Below are 23,894 nucleotides of genomic sequence, written 5' to 3'. Positions count from 1 at the left end.
GCCTTGTGCAATCAATGGTTGGGAAATGCACACTTTCCTGTAACTCCAATTCTTTTTGTTTTGTGTACACTGGGTAAATCAGGACAAAAACAATGATCCTTACACCAGGGGACATTTACCTCATGAATCAATTAATGTCAAACAGTGAATGTTCACTAACACTGATGATTTGATGGGAAATCAGCAGGGTAGATATTACGAACGAAGATAAAGAATGAACTTTAGCTCAGAAACTCATCCTCAAAAAAATAAGGGCACGGCGTTTCCAGTTTTGTTCTGATTCCCTGTTTACCCTGCAGTTAATGAACAGCCAAGAACTTCAATAGTTGGTCACCAGTACCTATGCTTGGAATCAGGATTCAGTGTCATATAGATCCACGGAAGCTTGAGAGCATTTTCAAATTCCTCAGGATTCGGGAATGAAGCTGTATCGATTCCTCATCTTCTGCCTTCCTTTTCTGGCAGGCGCAAAAGGTAAGTGATGGACTAACAGAGTCAGGCTGCGATTAGCAACTTGGGGGTTTCATCTTTCCTGATTTCAGAATGCATTGAGACTGTAGAGGGGTGACCATTTATCTTTGGAATCAACCTGCCAGGGCATATTCCAGTCCTAAGCCATCACTGAATCATTCTATGATTCACTTTTTCATCAGAAAGAGGGGCTTGCATTTATCCAACTCCTTCAGTGACCTGAAGAGACCTTCACAGTTACTTCAAATGTCAACCGGTTAATAATGTGCACAGCAAGCTCCCATAAACAAATTAGGTGAATGACTACATCACCTATATTAATGATTGAAGAGAACAAATAAAACAAAAGTGCTGGAGAAACTCACCAGGTCTAGCATGTCTTTGAATAGAGAAACCGAGTTAACTTCTAGAGTCTAATATGGCAGAAAAAGACATACTGGCCTCCAAATGTTAACTCTTTTTCCTCTCACCACATATACTGCCACACCTGTTGAATTTCTCAAGCACTTTCTGATCTTATTTCAGACTTCCAGCATACACAGTAGTTTGCAGTTATTTGGTTAAGGAGAAGTGTGACGACTGGGAGGACTCCCCTGCTCCTATTTGAAACAGAGCCATGGCACCTTTCTGGCCCATTTGAGGAGGTAGCTGGTGCATTGGTTTAACTTGTAATAACTTATTTGACAGTTTGCACTCTCAGCATTGCTTTGGAGTGTCAGCCTTGATTATGCACTCATTTTTTAAGGTGGACTGGCACTTCCAGCCTTTTGATCTCTACAAAGCCAAGATGTAGGAATAGGAGCAGGCCATTCAGCCCATTAAGCCTGCTCCACCATTTAACAATATCATGGCTGATCTGATAATCTTCAACTCCACTTCCTTACCTTTTTCTTATAATCCTTGATTCCCTTAATGATTAAAAATTCCTATCTCAGCTTGAATGTATTTATCAAGTCAACCTCAACAACCCTCCGGTAAATAATTCCACAGATTCACTACCCTCAGAAGAAATTCTGGAAGTGACAGTGCTACCCAATGAATTACACAGGATTAATGAGGGATCTGAATAAAGTGTTTAGTCAGACATTCCTTTACCCAGAGTCTGATCCTATTAAAAGAAAGTAGTTCGGACCTACACTGAATTCACAGAATGAGAGAGAGAGAGAGATGTCTTCTCTTCCAGCGATTTGGAGATATTAAGGATAGCAGTCGCTGAACTCAGAATCGGTAAGAAGTGGAGCTGGAAAGGCACTGCAGCTCGGTCAGCATCAGTGGAGCAGGAAAGTCGACATTTCGGGTCAGGACCCTTCATCAGGACTCTTCTACATCTCTTTAACATGGTCTCCTCCTCCTCCCTTGTCCTTTATATTTCACCCATTCTCCTTCACCTTGTCGTCTTCTCTCTCTTCTCACTCATTCTTTCACATTCAGTCGCCCTAGTCCTCATTCCCCTTCCTCTATCCTTGTTCCCTTTTCCCTCCTTCTCTCCCCCTCTGTTTTTGTCCCTTCCCTTGTTCCCCACTTGCCTTCTATTTCTCCCTATTCGTCTTCTCTCCCTTCAGCTCCTCCCCTCTTTCACTCTCTGCCCTTCATTTTTCTCTCTTCCCCCTCGTACTGTCACACTCAGGCCAGGTAATCTGCTGGAAAGGAAATACAGAAATTTCACTCCAGTGACTGCCAACAGTCAGCAGATCATGTGCTTTCACTGAAAAGCCAGTTGATCTTGAAGACTTTCTTGAAGTCAGAACTTATCACATCAGTGGGCAAGGCCCTCCAGAGGCTAATAAGATGAATATGAGGAGCGGCCCTTGAATCTGTTTCACCATTTAATAAGATCCTAGTTGATCTGATTTATTCCTTACCTCCACTTTCCTGCCGTTCCCACATAAGCCATGATATCTCACTCATCAAAAAACCTGTCCAACTCGGAATGGAATTCAATGACTCAGCATCCATTGCTCATTGCAGGAAAAGAATTCCACTCTGAGAGAATCTCTTCATCCCTTGATCTCAGTCTTATTTTGAAACGGCACCTCCTTTGTTCTACATTTCCCCATGACAGAAAATGCCTCCTCAAAATCTGTCATAGATGTCATACAGACATAGAGATGTACAGCACGGAAACAGACCCTTTGAGCCAAATCAACCATGTCGACCATTTATTCTAACCTAATCTAGTCCCATTTGCCAGCACTTGGCCCATATTCCTCGAAACCTTTCCTCTTCATATATCCGTCCAGATGCCTTTTAAATGCTGTATTGTACCCTCCTCCACCACTTCCTCTGGCAGCTCATTCCATACACGTACCTGTGCGTGAAAAAGTTGCCCCTTAGGTCCATTTTATATCTTTCCCCTCTCGCCCTAAAACTATGCCCTTGAATTCTGAAACCTTCCCCCAACTTCAGGGAAAACACTTTGTCTATTTATCTTATCCATGCCTCTCATGTTTTTATAAACCTCTATAAGGCCACCCCTCAGCCTCCGATGCTCCAGGGATAACAGCCCCAGCCTAGACCGCCTCTTCCTCCAATCCTCAAATCCTGGCAACATCCTCGTAAATCTTTTCTGAACACTTTCAAGTTTCACAGCATCCCTCCAATAGTAATGAGACCAGAATTGCAATATTCCAAAAGTGGCCGAACCAATATCCTGATGAAGGGCTTGTGCTCGAAACATCAATTCTCCTGCTCCTCCGATGCTGCCTGTCCTGCTGTGCTTTTCCAGCACCACACTCTTGACTCTGATCTCCAGCATCTGTGGTCCTGACTTTCTCCAATGTCCCCAACAGACATAACATGACCGCCCAACTCCTAAACTCAATGCTCTGACCACATCTGTGACTCTACTTTCAAGAACCTATGAACCTGCATTCCAAGATCTCTTTGTTCAGCAACACTCCCTGGAGGTTACCATTAAATGTAGAACTTCTACTCTGATTTGCTTTTCCAAAATGCAGCACCTTCAATTTATCTAAATTAAACTCAATCTGCCACTCCTCAGCCCATTGGCCCTCAAGATCCCATTATAATCTGAGGTAACCTTCTTCGCTGTCCACTGCACCGTCGATGTTGGTGTCATGTGCAAACTTACTAACTGTAGCTCCTATGTTCATATCCAAACCACTTAAAGGATGAAAAGTAGTGGACCCAGCACTGATTCTTGTTGCACATCATTGGTCACAGGTTTCCAAGCTGAAAAACAGCCCTCCACCATCCCCTCTGTCTTCTACCTTTGAGCCAGTTCTGTATCCAAATGGCTAGTTCTCCTTGTATTCCATGAGATCTAACCTTGCTAACCAGTCTGCCATGGGGAACCTTGTCAAACACCTTGCTGAAGTCCATATAGATCACGTCCACCACTCTGCCCTTATCAATCCTCTCTGTTACTTCTTCAAAAAACTAAATCGAGTTTGTGAGACATAATTTCCCATGCACAACACCATGCTGACTATCCCTAATCAGTCCTTGCCTTTCCTAATACTTGTGTATTCTGTTGCTCAGGATTCCCTCCAACAACTTGCCCACAACGAATGAAAGGCTCACCAGTATATAGTTCCCTGGCTTGTCCTTACCACCTTTCTTAAATAGTGGAACCACGTTAGCCAACCTGCAGTCTTCTGGCACCTCACCTATGACTATCAATGATGTAAATATCTCAGTAAAGGGCCCGGCGATCACTTCCCTAGCTTCCCACAGATTCTAGGGTACACCTGATCAGGTCCTGGGGATTTATCCACTTAAATCCGTTTCAAGACATCCAGTACCAGCTCCTCTGTAATATGGACATTTTTCAAGATGTCATCATCTATTTCCACACATTCTATCTTCCATGTCCTTCTTCACAGTAAAAACTGATGCAAAATACCATTTAGTATCTCCATCGTCTCCTGTGACTCCACACATTAGCTGCCTTGCTGATCTTTGAGGGGCCCTCTTCTCTCCCTAGTTGCTCTTTTGTCCTTCATGTATTTCTAAAAACCCTCTGGATTCTCCTTAACCCTGTCAAGTCCACTCAGAATCTTATATGTTTCAGTAAGATCACCTCACATTGTTCTCAACTGCAATGTGTATAGGCCCAACGTATTCAACCTTGCCTCACCTCTTCTATCCCAGAAATCTGCTAAATGACCCTTCTTTGAATTCTGGCGAACATTTTATCCACGGCATTAAAGGCTGATTTTTTTCCCCTAATTAACCTGTTCAAGGATGTTAATACATATAGTTATGGAGAAGGTGGGACTTGAACCCAGAACTTCCTAGTTAAGAGCAGGGACACTTACAGTGCCACAACAGCCCTGGGCTAATATGTGATGTTATCACCACTGAGTCAGAACAACTGGGTACATACACCTAATCTAAGCCTAAATCAAGGCCCCATTGGCCTCTCAGGTGAACATAAGAAATGCAATGATTCTATTTGAAGAAGAACAGGGTATAGTTGACTTGTTGAGGTTTTTTTTCTTCACTTTTAGCTTTCTCCTTTTCACAAGATGAGAATTGCTTGTGAGGCCTGCATTTGTGGCCAATCTGCAATGCCCTTGAACTAACTGCACTGTTGGGCCTAAACAGAGGCACTGAAGAGCTAACCACATTAGTGTGGCTATGGAGTCACATGTCAGCCAGCCAAGTAAAGATGGCAGATTATCCTCCCTAAAGGACACCAGAAAAAATGGGCTTTTACAACATTTGATAATTTTTTGTTGTTCTTGTTTTCTGTATAGACTTGATAGGTGTACCATATGACTCAGAGTTCCACAGTCACTATTACTGCACTGAGTAGCTGCAGTTTTCTTCTCATTGAATTATCTTGTTGAAAAAGAGACTGTAACAACACACCAATTGCAAAAACAATTCATAATTTGGCAATGTACTTCAAAGCATCTCCTACTAGTCACAAGCTTTGACACTGACACTGTACATGCAGGAATGGTGTTATACAGCACACACATGGCTTTGAAAAACAGAAAGCACTGGAGAAACTCAGGAGAACTGACACCTTCTGGCTCCCAAAACAGTTACCAAGCTGGTCCCATTCTCCATCCCTACATCCACAGCTCTCTAAATTTATCATTTCTAAATATCTATCCAGGCCTTCTTATGAAACCTCCTATGGAATCCATCTCCACCACTCTCCCAGGAACGCATTCCAACTCCCAACAACTGAGTAAACAAGTTCCTCATCTCACTCTTAGCTCTCTTGCTGACAATCTTGAAAGTATGACTGTCTAGATATAAACTCAAGGATCCTACCTGTCACCTTAACAACTGTTTCAATTTGCCTGGCCGCCTTCAGAGATTCATGCTCATGAACCCCAAGGTCCCTGAGCTCCTGTCCTACCCTCAAAATTGTACCTTTGAGCCTAGATTGTCTCTCCAAATTGCTTCTACCAAAATGCATTACTTCACATTTCCCTGCATCGAAATTTACCTGCCAGATGTCTGCCCATTTGGTCAACTTGTCGATTTCCCCCGACATCACTCAGCACCATCCCCACAACTCACTATTTTCCCTAGCTTCATCTGCAACTTCAGAGATTTTGCCTTCAACACCCATTTCCAAATCAGAAAGGGACAAGGGTCACAACACTGATCCTTGGCAAGCACCATTTTAAACTTAACTTCAATCTGAGAAATGCCCATCTATATCTACTCTCTGTTTCCTATGTTTTAACCAACTTCTCGAATCCTGACAACTTGGAACCAGGCCATTCAGCCTATCAAATTCACATTGCCCCTGTCAAGAGCATATACTACCCAGACCCATCCCTGCATATCCCATGGCTAAGCCAGCCAAAATATACATCTCTGGACAATATGGGCAATTTAACATGGCTAATCCACCTAACCTGCATGTCTTTGTAGGAAACCAGAGCACCTGGACTAAGCCCGCATAGAAACAGGGAAAATGTGCAAACTCCACACAGTCTCCCAAGAGTGAAATTGAACCCGAATCCCCGGTGCTGTGAGGCAGCAATGCTAACCACTGAGCCACCATGCTGCAAAATCTACCAGTCCCAAACCTTTCTAATTTGCTAACCAACTGTATCAAATGTTTTTTGAAATTCCATGTGTACAACATCCATTGTACCACCCTCACCATTGCCTGTGTCACCTGGTCAGACAGCTCAATTAAATTTGTTAGATATCACCTGCCTTGACAAAGCCAAGTTGACTGTCAAGTATTAACTTGTTTCTCTCGAAGTGCGTCTTTACCTTATCCCGTATCATGCACTCCATCAGCTTTCCCACTATTGATGTCAAGCTGACAGTTCTATAGTTTCCTGGATTATATTTTAAACAGCACTGTCACATTTGCAATCCTCCAGCCACATGGGACTAATCCTCTGCTCAGAAAGGCCTGAAACATTTCTGCCAATGGCTCTACAATTTGCTCTCTTATCATTTTCCGCTTGTTAGAGCAAACATGGATGTTGTCCAGGTCTTGTTGCATTTGAACACGGATAGATTCAGTGTCTTGAGAATCATGAAAGGTGCTGAACATTGTATAGACATCAGGTTTGGACAGCGAAGGAGTACAGAAAAGACACACCAGTTTAGTTCCAGGGATGAAAAGCTTCAATTACACAGAGACATTGCAAACTTTGGACCTGATCTCCTCAGGGACTGTTAAGTAAAGACTTGATCAAGGTGTTTGAAATCCTGAGGAGTCTGGGCAGCATTAGTCATAATACGCCTTTAGCAGGATTGACAACCAGAGTGCACAGATTTAAGGTGATTATCAAAAGAAACAAATGTGTCACAAGGAGAAGCCTCTTGTAGAGAATGCACTGCTTGAGAATGTGTTGGCATCAAGACAATCAAAATAGAGTTGATTAAGTGCCAGAATGGAAAGATTGACAGAGCTATGGGTAAAAGCAAGGAATGGAACTAGTTAAGTTGCCATGACAGAGAGCCAACATGCCCACAACAAGGCTGAATAGCCTGTATCATAATCAAAATCTTTTAGTCAGCCCACTGGGTTGGCTTTCCGGACCAATTCTGAGGTCAACGTGCAGTAGTACAGTAAGGTGGAACCTCCTTCATCCTAACTTTCACCTCCCTATCCCATTCTCCCTCACCCATTCATGAAGTTACATTCACAAATCTCATTGCAGAAGATGACGATCAAGAAGAGAATATAACTTGTGATCCCAATGTCCACATTATTGGGGGCACACTGACGAAATCGAATGGTAATGCAGTGGACAGCATTCTGAGGTTCCAGTGTCCAGAACACACCTACCCATACCCAGTGTCAGAGACAAAGTGCACGAGGAGCGGGCACTGGTTCAGGCTCACTTACAGACGCACCAAACCTATATGCAAAGGTGAGACAGCTTCCTTTTCTGTTCCTCTCCTCTCTCCTTCCTCTTTCTGCTTCACTCTTTCATGACCTGTGATCATTTATTACTGCCCATCCAGACAATAATTGGCCTTGAGAAGATTGTAACTGAGCACCATTTTAAGACTAACTCTGCCATTCTCAGTTTACCTGTCAACAGAATTGAAATTGTGGTGGAATCTGAAGTTGTGTGTCACTATCCCATGTCCTGCGATCAATAAACTCGAAGATTGCACCTCCCTGGAAACCTCCCAGGAGAGGGAATAGGCTGACCAAGTTGCTCTTGCCTCCGCAAGAGAATCAGAATAACAGGCCAAATGGCCTCCTTCTGTCCTGTATCTGTTCTGTGACTCACTGATCTCCTTAGCTCACTCGCTCCTCCTTGAGTCTTTTGAAATCCCTCATGTCTCTGTTCTCCTCAAACCCTGAAGTCAATGCCAGACCATTCAACCTTTCTAACCTGTTCTTATCTCTCTAGAGTTTCGATGTCCAATGCCCGTACTGGAAGATGGAATGATCAGACCACAGAACCTTTCCTATTCCAACGGGGAAACTGTTTTTTTCGAGTGCTATGATGGGTATAAGCTTCAAGGATCAATTAGCAGGACCTGTATGAAGAATGGGCGATGGAATGGGACAATAACTAGCTGTAACTCTGGATGTGAGTTTCCCCCTTAGGTATCACTGGATGTGTTTGCTTTGCTGTTTTCAAAATAGAATTCCACTTAGCCTTCCCTTCTTGTAACACGTTTCCTACTTTCACCACCGGAAGTTCAGGTTCTCGTGTTTAGATCCTATCCTCCAATCCTGGACACTTCAACCAGTAGAAATAATTTATTTCAATCTTCAGGATTTCCAGCCCCCATCCCGCCCTTCCTCCGACTCCATGCCCCCCACTCTATCGTCCTCACATCAACCCCTCCCACACCACCCTTTCCTACCCCGCTGCTTAACCCATACTTCACTCACTCCTCTCATTTCTACCACCATCAGTCTTACCATATTGACTCCTCCCAACCTCACTCTCTTCCCATTTTCCCTCTCACCAACCCTCAATTCCCGCAACCACACTCTCCTCGCACTTCGATCCCCCAAATCTCTCCCCCTAGTCCTTTCAAACTCATTCTCCCTGCTGTCAACCTCCCACCCTCAATCCTCCAAGCCTCACTTTCCATGCTCTCAACCCTCAAATTATTCTCTCCTCCCTCAATCCTCCCAGACTTACTCTCGTCACCCTCAATCCTCCCAACCTCTTTCCCACCCTCACATTTCCCCATTCTCACTCACCCCAACACTCTCTCGTTTCCCCTGTCATACCTCTTGGTGTGATTCCACTATTCCCTCTCCTTAAATTCTCTATCTTCCTCGTTGCATCTCCCTTAGTATCTGGAAATCTTTGACCAACTCACCCCTTAACATTGTAAATTTAGGGCGGCACGGTGGCACAGTGGTTAGCACTGCTGCCTTATAGCTCCTGAGACCCGGGTTCAATTCCCGCCTCAGGCGACTAACTGTGTGGAGTTTGCACATTCTCCCCGTGTCTGCGTGGGTTTCCTCCAGGTGCTCCGGTTTCCTCCCACAATCCAAAGATGTGCAGGTCAGGTGAATTGGCCGTGCTAAATTGCCCGTAGTGTTAGGTAAGGGGTAAATGTAGGGGCATGGGTGGGTTTCGCTTCGGCGGGTCGGTGTGGACTGGTTGGGCCGAAGGGCCTGTTTCCACATTGTAATGTAATCTAATCTAAATTCTAGGAAACACAACCCTGGTTTGCATTATCTCTCCTTGTAAGTAACCCTCAGGCTCCAGGTATTATCCTTGTGAGATCTGATCCATTCTCTCCAAGGCCAACATATCCTGCCTAGGATTGGATGCCCAAAACTGATTGCAGTGTTCTAGGAACAAGCTCAAGGGACTCTTGGTACTCCTAAATGAATATTGCTATCAACAGTACCCTCCAATTCTTCAAACAATTATAGGCTTAGATTGAAAGAGCTTTAACTGAAGCACTTCAGTAAACTAGAAATTCCCGGTGCCATTTCCTTCATGGTGAGCGGAGTTATTGTACCATGAACTTCACTCTTTTGGAAATTGATGAATGGGAGGTGTGTAGGAGGAAGGGGTAACTGCGTGGGAGGGTGAAGCTTTTCCCTTGTGTGTATGCTGCCATGGGTTTGAAAATAACTGAAAGCTAACTAGCTACTAAGTTGTTTCTCACCTTTAATCATGTTTCCAAACTCTCAAAGCACAATACTGCCCTCATCCCGGGATCCCAGCTGGAGGCAGGAAATCCGGAGAGAATTACATGATCGGCAGCAAGGTGGAGTATGTCTGCAACAACCACCTGGTGCTGGTAGGGTCGAGCGTGAGGCAATGCCTGGAGTCGAGGGAGTGGAGTGGGAGAGAACCCAGCTGCCAACGTAAGTCTTCCTCTTCATCAGTTCTTTAGGTTCATCGAATGAACCATCAGACAGGAGCATCAGCTCACTGCCTCTTTCTATTACCTGTTGTGCAGGTAATGACTGTTGGAATGACAGTTTGCATGGGATCGCATAGTGTTTACAGCACAGGAATTGGCCGTTTGACCCATCCCCTCTGTGCCAGGTTTTATGAGTCATGGAGGCAAGGAGAGGGATTTGATTTATTTGTTATTGTCACATGTACCGAAGTACAGTGCAAGGTTTTGTTTTGCGAGCAGTATAGGCAGATCATACCTTACAGGACACAGAGATCATAGGGTGTTTAGACAAAACAAAGCATACAAGGTTATATCTTCACAGGAGATGCACAAAAGCAACATCAACATTAGACTGGAAATTAGAGAATCCATTCAGCAGTCTAATAATAGCAGGGAAGAAGCTGAACTTGAACCTGTTGATACATATTTAAGCTTCTATATTTTCTAGTGGAAGAGAGTATTACCAGGGTGGGAGGGGTCTTTGATAACTTGGAAGCCTTTTCATGGCAATGGGAATTGTAGATGGAGTCCACAGATGGCAGGATTGGCTTTTGTAATGGTCTGGGCTGTGTACACAACTTTCTGTAGTTTCTAACAGTCCTGGGCAGAGCAGTTGACGTACAAAGCCACTATGTACTCAGGTTCTACGGTGCATCTGTAAAAATTGGTGAGGACATGCTAAATTCCCTAAGCTGCCTGAGAAAGAAGAGGCATTGTAGTGACCATTGCATCTAAATGGGAGGTCAAGGACAGATTGTTGGTCATCATCACTCCAAAGAACTTGACATTCTACCCTCTCCACCTCAGCTCCATTGATGCAGATTTCATAGAAACTTATATAATTCTAACAAACTTGACAAAGTAAATGCAAGGAAGATGTTCCCGGTGACTTGGGAGTCCAGAACCAAGGATCTCAGTTTAAGAATATTAAGGGTAGGTTGTTTAGGACTGAGAAGAGGAGAAAAGCCTTCACCCAAATAGTGGTGAGCATGTCCAATTCTCTGCCACAGAAAATGGTTAAGGCCAAAACATTGAATATTTGCAAGAAGGTTTTAAATATAGTTCTTAGCGCTAAAGGGATCAAAGGGTATGGGGATAAAGCAGGATCAGGGTATTACTTTGGATGATCAGCCACTATCGTATTGAATGACAGAAGAGGCTCAAAGGGCAAAATGGCCTAACCCTGTGTGTATTTATCACGTTTCACATAAAATCTGTTCCACATAAAATCTGTTTGACACTGTGTATTTGTGTGTGGCAAATCTTAAGGCAAATTTTTTTTTAAAAATTACAAATGAACTGAAAGAAATACTGAAATGGATAAAGTCATTGCCTTTAAGCCAGGAGCTCCCACCCAGTTTGAATCCTAAACCAAGTCTTGATGGCCAAGGAAAGTGCATTCATGGTACCGTGAAACATGCCAAGCCCCTATCCTGCAAATATATTCAAATGCCCTTAGGGAGGGAATTTCAGAATATTGATCCGGCGACACTGAAGGAATAAACGACAAGTTTTCAAGTAAGGATGGTGAGTGGCTTAGAGGAGAACACACAGGTTGTGGTATTCTCATGTATCTGCTGCCTTTGTCCTTTCAGATGGCTGTGTACATAGGTCTGAAAGATGCTGAGCAACTCTGGTGGAGAGTGGATGCTTGTGGATGTGATGCCAACGAAGTGAACTGCTGTGCCCTGAAGGGTGTCAAGCTTGACTGTTGTAGGAGCTGCACTCAGCCAGGCAAAAGGGGAGCAATCTATCACACTCCTGACTCCTTATCCAGTCTTGGCTTTTATGTGGCTCTGGAACCTCAGCTCGCCACTTAACTGCCCACTGGAATGGCCTAATGAGTCACTCCATTATACTTGAGGAGGCATCTCAGTGCCACCTTCTCATGGGCAATAATGCGTAGGCACTAAATGCAGATGTCGCTAGGATCCCCACATACTGTGAATGAAAAATAATCATCCATCTGTTTTGAGGGATTAAAATCAACCCAGGACTGAGAGGAGAACTCGCTTCCTCTTTTTCAGAATGGAGTAATGGCAATACTATTTTATTGAGGTTAAATATTACGGAGAGTCTCAACAAGCGCAAATGATGAGGAAAATACAATGTAAAGAGTGGATTGACGACATTGCCCTTGCTTCCCTCCAGTTTCCCACCATCCATCATTGAAACCGAAATTGAAAGAATCCATTCAGCTTCAAACTTTATGCAGGAAGTTGGCAGGTGTGGTTAGTTGGTGGGGAAGTTGTCAGGGGTAGCATGGAAGAACAACTTTCCATTTGGGAAGATTGTGGGACAAAAATGGTACAGTCTCAGTTTGGACACACGTGAATCTATCACGTGGATCTTGCTAAATCAACACTTTTCTTTCGGCAGACAAAAACTCCTTTGACACTCCAGAAGATGTAGCATCAGCTTTCACAGCCTCATTTACCAATATGCTGGGTATGACTCAAACTGGAGAAGCAAAGCAGCCAGGTACGTCATATGTTGACATTAACCAATCCCCCTGTCTAACTCTTCCTTTGTCTCAGCTAGAACCTTTTTAAAAAAGGGATAGGATAAGTCCTTAATAACCAAAAGTTGCATTTTCACTTTTTTATTGGTGAGAGAAACATAAGAAACCACAATAGGCCATTCTACCCCTAGCAACTTGCTGCACATGGAACAAAATTGATACAATTCTGGTCTTAATTCTACTTTTCTGTCTGCACTCCTCCATAACTCTTTTAATCTATTATAACACCGATGGGAGGAGTGCTCTGGTAATCAATCTCCAAAGTGTAAATGTTTTTTTAATCATCAAGATAGTTAATTTGTCTCTTTATTGTCTTTACGTAGAATAAGAGATACTTTGACCAGGTTTCTTCATTAGACTCAAAACACACTTAATGCAAACAAATGTCCTTTAGAAGTGGGGGAAACAGGTTACCAACGAAGCTACTATAATTACTCTTTAATTCCAAATAGATACAGGTCAGATAAAACAACACAGGTCTGCAAATACGAGTTTGGGGGAAAAAAGTTGAAGAATAGCACCCTTGTAAGTCAAGGGTATGAACGTGTTGGTTTCTCACAGTTCTTTAGATTTTCTGTTGACGAGATCTAATTACTGAAAGTTGCAGAATGATCAGAGATCTTCAGACCCAATTTCAGATTCTGATCCTGATATTGAAAACTTCATAAGATTTTCAAACTACTTCACTGACAGAGAGTGTGTTTTTTGCTGTTTCTTTTCTTTAAGGTTTGTCTTTTTCTGACTAAGGCAGAGAAATCTGCTTTCTCCTGCAAGTTCCCTCAACAACTCACATCTCAGGTCTGTGAAAACATATAGCAACGTGACACCAGAGGCTGCTTCTAGGCAACAAACGACATAGATCCTAGATTTTATTTTGAAGTCTGCCCGTTGAGCAGTTATGGACCACAAACTTTATGTCTTATATCTCTCTTAAAAGACTTTATTGGGCTCTTTCTCCCAAAATGACTTGCTTTTCCAGCAAACAAAAGATTGTCCATAGTTCACTTTGACCTTTTCCAAGAAATCACGATAAAGCCTCTTCAACCAAGAAATGTCCAAATTGTTCCTTATTCCATTTTCTTATAGTTCATTGATATATATGGATTCTCAACAAATCAGCAATCTGTCTAAAACCAACCTTGAACATATTCAGTCGCCCAGACTGTCCATTCTGAGGAAAAGAATTTCAAAGACTGATGATCCCCAGATGATTCTCCTCATTTCCACCTTAAATAGGAGACCCACGAACAAACAGCTAAAATAAAATTGTTTAAGGAGCTAAAGCAAAATAAATTTTAGAATATTTTCCATAATATAACGTACATACTTTTAGAAGTGAAATGTTTCAATGAGATTGGGGAGTGGATGGCAGTCTGATGTTAAGATATTGGATCAGTCATGATCATATTGAATGTGGAGCAGGCTCGATGGGTTAATGGTCTACTCCTGCCTCGAGTTTTTAAATGTTTTCTATGATTGTTTTTTTTCCTCCTGGGTTGTTAAATGCCCTTCTGTCTGATCCAATGACCAAAATCCTCCTTTCGAATATTTTATTTGTTCCCATTTGAACCACAATCTATTATAGGAACAGTGAACATTGAGCTCACTGGGAGCTGAAGAGTAGGAAGAGGCTGTTCTACCAATCAATTGGACCATGGCTGCAGTGTAACCAAACTCCATCCAATCACCTCGGCCCGTTAAACCCATACACCCTGACCCAATAAAATATCTATTCCTACCAGAAAACAAATTGTGGATGCTGAAGATCTGAACCAAATTTCTGAAGAAGTTTCATTGGACTCGAAATGTTAACTCTCCTTTGTCCATAGATGCTGCCAGACCTGCTGAGTTTCCATAGCAATTACCATTTTTGCTGGAAAACAACTGTCCCACTCAGTTTTGAGTTTTTCCTGCCACACCTCAGCCCACAGAAACAACTCTTTGATGGAGAGAATACCAGGTTTCCTCTTCTTTTTGTGCGATCGTTCACCACATTAGTGGGCATCAAAGTCAATGTTCCATTAGGCTCAAGGGTTCTTGGTCTTTTCTTATTCAAAGTGGAATCAGTCTGGTCAACATAACCCTGACTTCTAGATGGGCCTGGGGCTGAGGGTAGCCAACTTCAACTGGATTTCTCCCTGATGATTGCATCACATGACATTCGAGGTCCATCCACCTCAGCTGGTTTAACAGTGTTTACTATCCCCCAACTCCCTCATTCTCCAAGAGATAGTAACATAGTAGTAATATCACTGGACCAGTAATCCAAATGCCAGTCTATTACTCAGGGGAGTCGGAAAGTGTGGTGCTGAAAAGGCATAGCTGGAAGGGCAGCATCCAAGGAGCAGGAGAGTTCACATTTTGAGTGTACTCGGGGGACTCAAGTTCAAATGAATAAGTCTGAACTTTAAGCTAGTCTTAGGAATAATAATAATGATGTACTGCCGATAATGGTTCACTAATATCCTTTAAAAAGTGACATTTACCATCCTTACCTAATATGGATTACATGTGACTCCAGACGTATGCAATGTGACTGACTCTGAACTGCCCACCAAATGGCCAAGTATCTCAGTTCAAGGGAAAGGCTGGGCTTGTCAGCGACGCTCATATCTCATGAATGAATAACTCAGCAACAAAAGTAAAGAAAATTGATTAAAAGTCAAGTCAGATTTTGGGCCTCGGCCACCTTTTTCCTGCACTTTGTTCACAGTCATGTCAAGTGAGATTAACTTTTCAATGGTCAAAGACTCCATGGCAACAGAGGGTCAGGAACTCTATTGGGATCCTAGGGCTTGCCTTCATCCAAAGGCAGATGATAATGGTGGGAAGAAGATGAACTTTGCCACTGACAGATTTGCCTTAGTGATTTACACGGTGTGGTGGGATATGCAAGGGGCACTAGATGGACACAGGCCTTAGAGAGCTCAATGTCCATTGGATTTGGGAAGGTATCTTCTGATCTATGGAACACCTCCTTCCAATGAGCGCCAATGTAACCCATATCACCCTAACTTTAACTGTCTCTTACTTCACAGCATCCACTGCCCGCAAAATTACTCTCGCCAAGGATGCTCCACTTCATATATACATCCTGCTAGATGCTTCCGAAAGTGTTGGTGAGGCCAACTTCAATGAAGCCAAGAATATCATAAAGAATCTCACTGACAAGGTAATGAAACAAATCACTGCCAAGAAGTTTGAAAGTGGCCTTTAGCGTAGTTTTAAACAGAAGAATTTCATGGGGGTTATTCCTTGTTCTGCAATTTTTTGGACATCACTGCCTCAGGATAATGCAGCCCCGTTTGATTGGAACCCTACTATCTTAAACCTTTCCACTGGCATCCCCACCAATACTCAGTAACAGAAGTGTGCACCGTCTACAAGATTCTCTGCAGAAATTCACCAAGGCTTGCTGGACACCACCTTCTAAATCCCAGACTTCTGCCATCCAGAGGGACAAGAGCAGCAGGTTCATGGGCCACCGCCATCAACAAGTTCCCCTCCAGGCCACTCTCAGTACTGATTTGGAAATATATATTACTGTTCGTTCACTGTCACTGGGTTAAAATCCTCGAACTGTCATCTAGATTGACTGGGGGTGTACATACACCATGTGAACTGCAGTGATTCAAGAAGGCAGCTCACCACCACCTTCTCAGAGGAAATTAGGGTTAGGTGACAAACCTTGTCAACGAAGCTCACATGAACAAAGAAGTAATTTTTATTATTTTTTGTTATACTCTTACATTGTAATTTATACAGTCATAGAGATGTACAGCATGGAAACAGACCCTTCAGTCCAACCCATCCATGCCGACCAGATATCCCAACCCAATCTAGTCCCACCTGCCAGCACCCGGCCCATATCCCTCCAAACCCTTCCTATTCAGATACTCATCCAAATACCTCTTAAATGTTGCAATTGTATCAGCCTCCAACACTTCCTCTGGCAGCTCATTCCATACATGTAACACCCTCTGCGTGAAAAAGTTGCCACTTAGGTCTCTTTTATATCTTTCCCCTCTCACCCTATGCCCTCTAGTTCTGGACTCCCTCACCCCAGGGAAAAGACTTTGCCTATTTACCCTATCTATGCCCCTCAAAATTTTGTATACCTTTAGAAGGTTTACAGAACCTCAGCCTCCGACACTCCAGGGAAAACAGCCCCAGCGTGACAGCCTCTCCTTGTAGCTCAGGTCCTCCAACCCTGGGAACATCCTTGTAAATCTTTTCTGAACCCTTTCAAGTTTCACGACATCTTTCCAATAGGAAGGAGACCAGAATTGCATGCAATATTCCAACAGTGGCCTAACCAATGTCCTGTACAGCCGCAACATGACTTCCCAACTCCTGTACTCAATACTCTGACCAATAAAGGAAAGCATACTAAACGCTTTCTTCACCATCCTATCTACCTACGACTCCACTTTCAAGGAGCTATGAACCTGCACTCCAAGGTCTCTTTGTTCAGCAACACTCCCTAGGACCTTATCATTAAGTGTATAGGTCCTGCTAAGATTTGCTTTCCCAAAATGCAGCACCTCGCATTTATCTGAATTAAACTCCATCTGCCACTTCTCAGCCCATTGGCCCATCTGGTCCAGATCCTGTTGTAATCTGAGGTAACCCTCTTCGCTGTCCATTACACCTCCAATTTTGGTGTCATCTGCAAACTTACCATCTGTACCTCTTATGCTCGCATCCAAATCATTATGTAAATGACAAAAAGTAGAGAGCCCAGCACCGATCCTTGTGGCACTTCACTGATCACAGGCCTCCAGTCTGAAAAACAACCCTCCCCCACCACCCTCTGTCTTCTACCTTTGAGCCAGTTCTGTATCCAAATGGCTAGTTCTCCCTGTATTCCATGAGATCCAACCTTGCTAATCAGTCTCCCGTGGGGAACCTTGTCGAACGCCTTACTGAAGTCCATATAGATCACATCTACTGCTCTGCCCTCATCAATCTTCTTTGTTACTTCTTCAAAAAACTCAATCAAGTTTGTAAGACATGATTTCCCATGCACAAAGTCATGCTGACTATCCCGAATCAGTCCTTGCCTTTCCAAATACATGTACATCCTGTCCCTCAGGATTCCCTCCAACAGCTTGCCCACCACCGAGGTCAGGCTCACCGGTCTATAGTTCCCTGGCTTGTCTTTACCGTCCTTCTCAAACACTGGCACCACGTTTGCCAACCTTCAATCTTCCGGCACCTCACCTGTGACTATCGATGATACAAATATCTCAGCAAGAGGCCCAGCAATCACTTCTCTAGCTTCCCACAGAATTCTCGGGTCCACCTGATTAGGTCCTGGGGATTTATCCACCTTTAACCGTTTCAAGGCATCCAGCACTTCCTCCTCTGTAATCTGGACATTTTGCAAGATGTCACCATCTATTTCCCTACAGTCTAGATTTTCCATATCCTTTTCCACAGTAAACACTGATGCAAAATATTTATTTAGTATCTCCCCCATTTTCTGTGGCTCCACACAAAGGCTGCCTTGCTGATCTTTGAGGGGCCCTATTCTCTCCCTAGTTACCCTTTTGTCCTTAATATATTTGTAAAATCCCTTTGGATTCTCCTTAATTCTATTTGCCAAAGCTATCTCATGTCCCCGTTTTGCCCTCCTGATTTCCCTCTTAAGTATACTCCTATTTTCTTTATACTCTTCTCAGGATTCACTCGATCTATCCTGTCTATACCTGACATATGCTTCCTTCTTTTTCTTAACCAAACCCTCAATTTCTTTAGTCATCCAGCATTCCCTATACCTACCAGCCCTCCCTTTCACCCTGACAGGAATATACTTTCTCTGGATTCTTGTTATCTCATTTCTGAAGGCTTCCCATTTTCCAGCTGTCCCTTTACCTGCGAACATCTGCTCCAATCAGTTTTCGAAAGTTCTTGCCTAAAACCGTCAAAATTGGCCTTTCTCCAGTTTAGAACTTCAACTTTTAGATCTGGTCTATCCTTTTCCATCACTATTTTAAAACGAATAGAATTATGGTCGCTGGCCCCAAAGTGCTCCCCAATTGACACCTCAGTCACCTGCCCTGCCTTATTTCCCAAGAGTAGGTCAAGTTTTGCCCCTTGTCCAGTAGGTATATCCACATACTGAATCAGAAAATTGTCTTGTACACACTTAAGAAATTCCTCTCCATCTAAACCTTCAACACTATGGCAGTCCCAGTCGATGTTTGGAAAGTTAAAATCCCCTACCATAACTACCCTATTATTCTTACAGATAACTGAGATCTCCTTACAAGTTTGTTTCTCAATTTCCCTCTGACTATTAGGGGCTCTATAATACAATCCCAATAAGGTTAGCATCCCTTTCTTATTTCTCAGTTCCACCCAAATAACTTCCCTGGATGTATTTCCGGGAATATCCTCCCTCAGTACAGCTGTAATGTTATCCCTTATCAAAAAGCCACTCCCCCTCCTCTCTTGCCTCCCTTTCTATCCTTCCTGTAGCATTTGTATCCTGGAACATTAAGCTGCCAGTCCTGCCAATCCTTGAGTCATGTTTCTGTAATTGCTATGATATCCCAGTCCCATGTTCCTAACCATGCCCTGAGTTCATCTGCCTTCCCTGTTAGGCCCCTTGCATTGAAATAAATGCAGTTCAATTTATTAGTCCTACCTTGTCCCTGTCAATTTATTAGTCCCTGCCTGCCCTGACTGTTTGACTCACTTCTGTTCTCAGCTGTACCCGTCTCAGATCGATCTCTTTCATCATTGTCTCCCTGGGGTCCCACTCCCACTCCCACCCCACTCCCCCTCACCTCAACCACCCCCCCCCCTCCACCCTCACCCTCACCTTACTAGTTTAAATCCTCCCAAGCAGTTGTAGCAAATTTCCCTGCCAGTATATTAGTCCCCTTCCAATTTAGATGCAATCTGTCCTTCTCGTACAGGTCACTTCTACCCCAAAAGAGATTCCAATGATCCAAAAATGTGAATCCTTCTCCCATACACCAGCTCCTCAGCCATGCATTCATCTGCTCTGTCCTCCCATTCCTCCCCTCACTAGCTCGTAGCACTGGGAGTAATCCAGATATTACTACCCTTGAGGACCTCCTTTTTAAATTTCTGCCTAACTCTCTGTCATCTCCCTTCAGAGTCTCAACCTTTTCCCTTCCAATGTCGTTGGTTCCAATGTGGACAATGACATCCTGCTGGCCCCTCTCCCCTGTGAGAACATTCTGCACCCTCTCTGAGATATCCTTGATCCTGGCACCAGGGAAACAACACACCATTCTGCTTTTTCTCTGCTGGCCACAGAAACGTCTGTCTGTACCTCTGACTACAGAATCCCCTAATACAATTGATCTCTTGGAAGCCGACATACCCCTCGTTGCATTAGAGCCTATTTCAATACCAGAAACTTGTCTGTTCGTGCTACGTTCCCCTGAGAATCCATCATACCCCACATTTTCCAAAACAGCATTCCAGTTTGAAATGAGTATATCCACAAAAGACTTTTACCTCGTTGATTTTAACCCTACTGCGAATCCTCTTGCAAGGATGCCTGCCTTGAAGAAGTTTTCCTCCTCTGTCTACAAGAATCTCAGGGAGTCCCTCTCCCACTGCAACTCCCAGGTCATTTCCTCTGCCCTGAAGCTCTTCAACCATGTCGTGAAACAAACTCGCTACCACAGCCACATTTGCTTCCTCAGTGCCTGCCTCCGTAACCAACTCATCCCACACGGACTCCTGACCACCTTTAAACCAGCAGAGTTCGGACCCGAACAGGACAAACAATACAGACTACAGATTCAAAAACACCAGCAACAGTTCTCCTTCAAGATCCTCCACTCCATGCTTGCAACAATGCACCAGCACCTAACCTCTCTCCAGTCAGCCCTGCCTTCAGCTGAGGGCCACACTCTCTCAGAATTGCAAAGGACCCACTCTGTACTACATCCTCAGGAGAATTCATACTCTCAACAAACAGTATTTCAATTCCATCTCAAACATCAAAAACTGTAAGTACAACAAACTTTTATCCATCCACCTCCATGACCAGCGCTCCTCAAACATTCCAGAAGATTCCCCTGGCCTCAGAACCTATTCCACCATTAGCCATGCGGCTGATGTAGCTACCACCCCCACGCTGATTGATGATGTCACTTCCGCCCCCATCATGACCACTCCCACAACCACTTCCACCCCTCATAATTCCTCATGCATCACACCTGACATCACTTCTGCCCTTCACATCATCGCTGATGCCACATACTCAGTGACTCCCGCCACCCCTATTGCCGTGGTTATCACCACTCCCGCCCCCACCAGCGCCACTCACCTGCATTCTGCTGACATGCCCCCCACAGACCCCACTGTCACTATCCCCACCCCCCAGAACCCCAAGGGGAACACTACCCTTGCTCATGACTCCACCCCATTCCCCCCACCATCACACCCACTCCAGTTACAGGTTCCGCCCCCACTCCTAGCTCTACACCCACACCAGATCCCAACTCCCAGCCCTGCCGAGTTTTCACCATCCCCCCCCCCAGACCTCCCCCTCACTGAGGACGAACGATCAGTCCTCAGCAAAGGACTCACCTTCATCCCCCTCCGTCCACGCATCAATGAATTTAATACACGCCGTGATGTCGAACAATTCTTCCATCGCCTCCGCCTCCGAGCTTACTTTCACAATCAGGACTCCCGCCCACCTTCAGACGACCCCTTCGCCCACCTCCAACACACTGCATCCACCTGGACACCCCGCGCTGGCCTATTACTTGCCCTCGACCTCTTCATTTCCAACTGCCGCCGGGACGTTAACCGCCTCAACCTGTCTACCTCCCTCCCCCACTCCAACTTCTCACCCTCACAACGTGCAGCCCTCCAATCCCTCTGCTCCAATCCCAATCTCACCATCAAGCCAGCGGATAAAGGGGACGCAGTGGTAATCTGGCACACTGACCTCTACACCGCTGAAGCCAAACGTCAACTCGAGGACACCTCTTCCTACTGCCCCCTCAACCATGACCCCAACCCCCCATCACCAAACCATCATCTCCCAGACCATACAGAACCTCAACACCTCAGGAGATCTCCCACCCACAGCTTCCAACCTCATAGTCCGGGAACCTCACACTGCCCGGTTCTACCTCCTTCCCAAGATCCACAAGCCTGACCACTCTGGCCGACCCATTGTCTCAGCATGCTCCTGCCCCACTGAACTCATCTCTACCTACCTCGACACTGTCCTATTCCCCCCTAGTCCAGGAACTCCCCACATACGTTCGAGACACCACCCACGCCCTCCACCTCCTCCAAGACTTCCGTTTCCCTGGCCCCCAACGCCTCATCTTCACCATGGATATCCAATCCATCTACACCTCCATCCGCCACGACCAGGGCCTCCAAGCCCTCCGTTTTTTCCTCTCCAGACGTCCCCAACAGTATCCTTCCACCGACACACTCATTTGTTTGGCCGAATTGGTCCTCACCCTTAACAATTTCTCCTTTGAATCCTCCCACTTCCTCCAGACCAAAGGGGTAGCCATGGGCACACGTATGGGCCCCAGCTATACCTGTCTCTTTGTTGGCTACATAGAGCAGTTGATCTTCCGTAATTACACCGGCACCACTCCCCACCTCTTCCTCTGCTACATTGATGACTGCATTGGCACCACCTCGTGCTCCCGCGAGGAGGTTGAGCAATTCATCAACTTCACCAACACATTCCACCCTGACCTTAAATTTACCTGGACCATCTCTGACACCTCCCTCCCCTTCCTGGACCTCTCCATCTCCATTAATGAAGACCAACTTGACACTAACAAACCCACCGACTCCCACAGCGACCTGGATTACACTTCTTCCCACCCTACCTCTTGCAAAAATGCCATCCCGTATTCCCAATTCCTCCGCCTCCGCCAGATCTGCTCCCAGGAGGACCAGTTCCACCACAGAACACACCAGATGGCCTCCTTCTTTAGAGACCGCAATTTCCTTTCCCACGTGGTTAAAGATGCCCTCCAACGCATCTCGTCTACATCCCGCACCTCCGCCCTCAGACCCCACCCCTCCAACCGTAACAAGGACAGAACGCCCCTGGTGCTCACCTTCAACCCTACCAACCTTTGCATAAACCAAATCATCCGCCGACATTTCCGCCACCTCCAAACAGACCCCACTACTATGGATATATTTCCCTCCCCACCCCTTTCTGCCTTCCGCAAAGACCGTTCCCTCCGCGACTAACTGGTCAGGTCCACCCTCCAATCCTGGCACTTTCCCCTGCCACCGCAAGAACTGTAAAACCTGCGCCCACACCTCCTCCCTCACCTCTATCCAAGGCCCTAAAGGAGCCTTCCACATCCATCAAAGTTTTACTTGCACATCCACTAATATCATTTATTGTATCCATTGCTCCCGATGCGGTCTCCTCTACATTGGGGAGACTGGGTGCCTCCTAGCAGAGCGCTTTAGGGAACATCTCCGGGACACCCGCACAATCAACCACACCGCCCCGTGGCCCAACATTTCAACTCCCCCCCCCCACCCACCCTGCCGAGGACATGGAAGTCCTGGGCCTCCTTCACCGCCGCTCCCTCACCACCAGACGCCTGGAGGAAAAACGCCTCATCTTCCACCTCGGAACACTTCAACCCAAGGGCATCAATGTGGACTTTAACAGTTTCCTCATTTCCCCTTCCCCCACCTCACCCTAGTTCTAAACTTCCAGCACAGTAACTGTCCCCATGACTTGTCCGGACTTGTCCTACCTGCCTATCTTCTTTTCTACCTATCCACTCCACCCTCTCCTCCTTGACCTATCACCTTCATCCCCTCCCCCAATCACCAATTATACTCTATGCTACTTTCTCCCCACCCCCACCCTCCTCTAGCTTATCTCTCCACGCTTCAGACTCACTGCCTTTATTCCTGATGAAGGGCTTTTGCCCGAAACGTCGATTTCGAAGCTACTTGGATGCTGCCTGAACTGCTGTGCTCTTCCAGCACCACTGATCCAGAATCTGGTTTCCAGCATCTGCAGTCATTGTTTTCACCTCCTGCACTAGCTGCACACCTCTACTACCCTTCCTGGAGTTAACCCATCTATGTGACTGTATCT

The 23,894-nt window shown here is 45.1% G+C and overlaps 1 protein-coding gene across 1 annotated transcript in view; it reads left to right on the top strand.

The window, feature by feature from the left end:
- Window positions 1-23,894, top strand: part of LOC140455339 (complement factor B-like) — a 64,258-nt gene that overhangs the window by 5,447 nt on the left and 34,917 nt on the right. Inside the window, exons 3-8 of the mRNA XM_072550118.1 lie at window positions 300-474; window positions 7,587-7,799; window positions 8,292-8,474; window positions 10,055-10,228; window positions 12,646-12,747; window positions 15,826-15,959. Coding sequence (XP_072406219.1) covers window positions 420-474; window positions 7,587-7,799; window positions 8,292-8,474; window positions 10,055-10,228; window positions 12,646-12,747; window positions 15,826-15,959 — 861 coding nt within the window. The 5' untranslated portion in view covers window positions 300-419. The remainder of the gene's footprint in view (window positions 1-299; window positions 475-7,586; window positions 7,800-8,291; window positions 8,475-10,054; window positions 10,229-12,645; window positions 12,748-15,825; window positions 15,960-23,894) is intronic.

The sequence above is a fragment of the Chiloscyllium punctatum genome, chromosome 30 (assembly GCF_047496795.1).
Source record: "Chiloscyllium punctatum isolate Juve2018m chromosome 30, sChiPun1.3, whole genome shotgun sequence".
Lineage (NCBI taxonomy): Eukaryota > Metazoa > Chordata > Chondrichthyes > Orectolobiformes > Hemiscylliidae > Chiloscyllium > Chiloscyllium punctatum.
The sequence above is the reverse complement of the archived record's forward strand: the minus strand, read 5'-3'. Positions and strand labels throughout refer to the sequence as shown.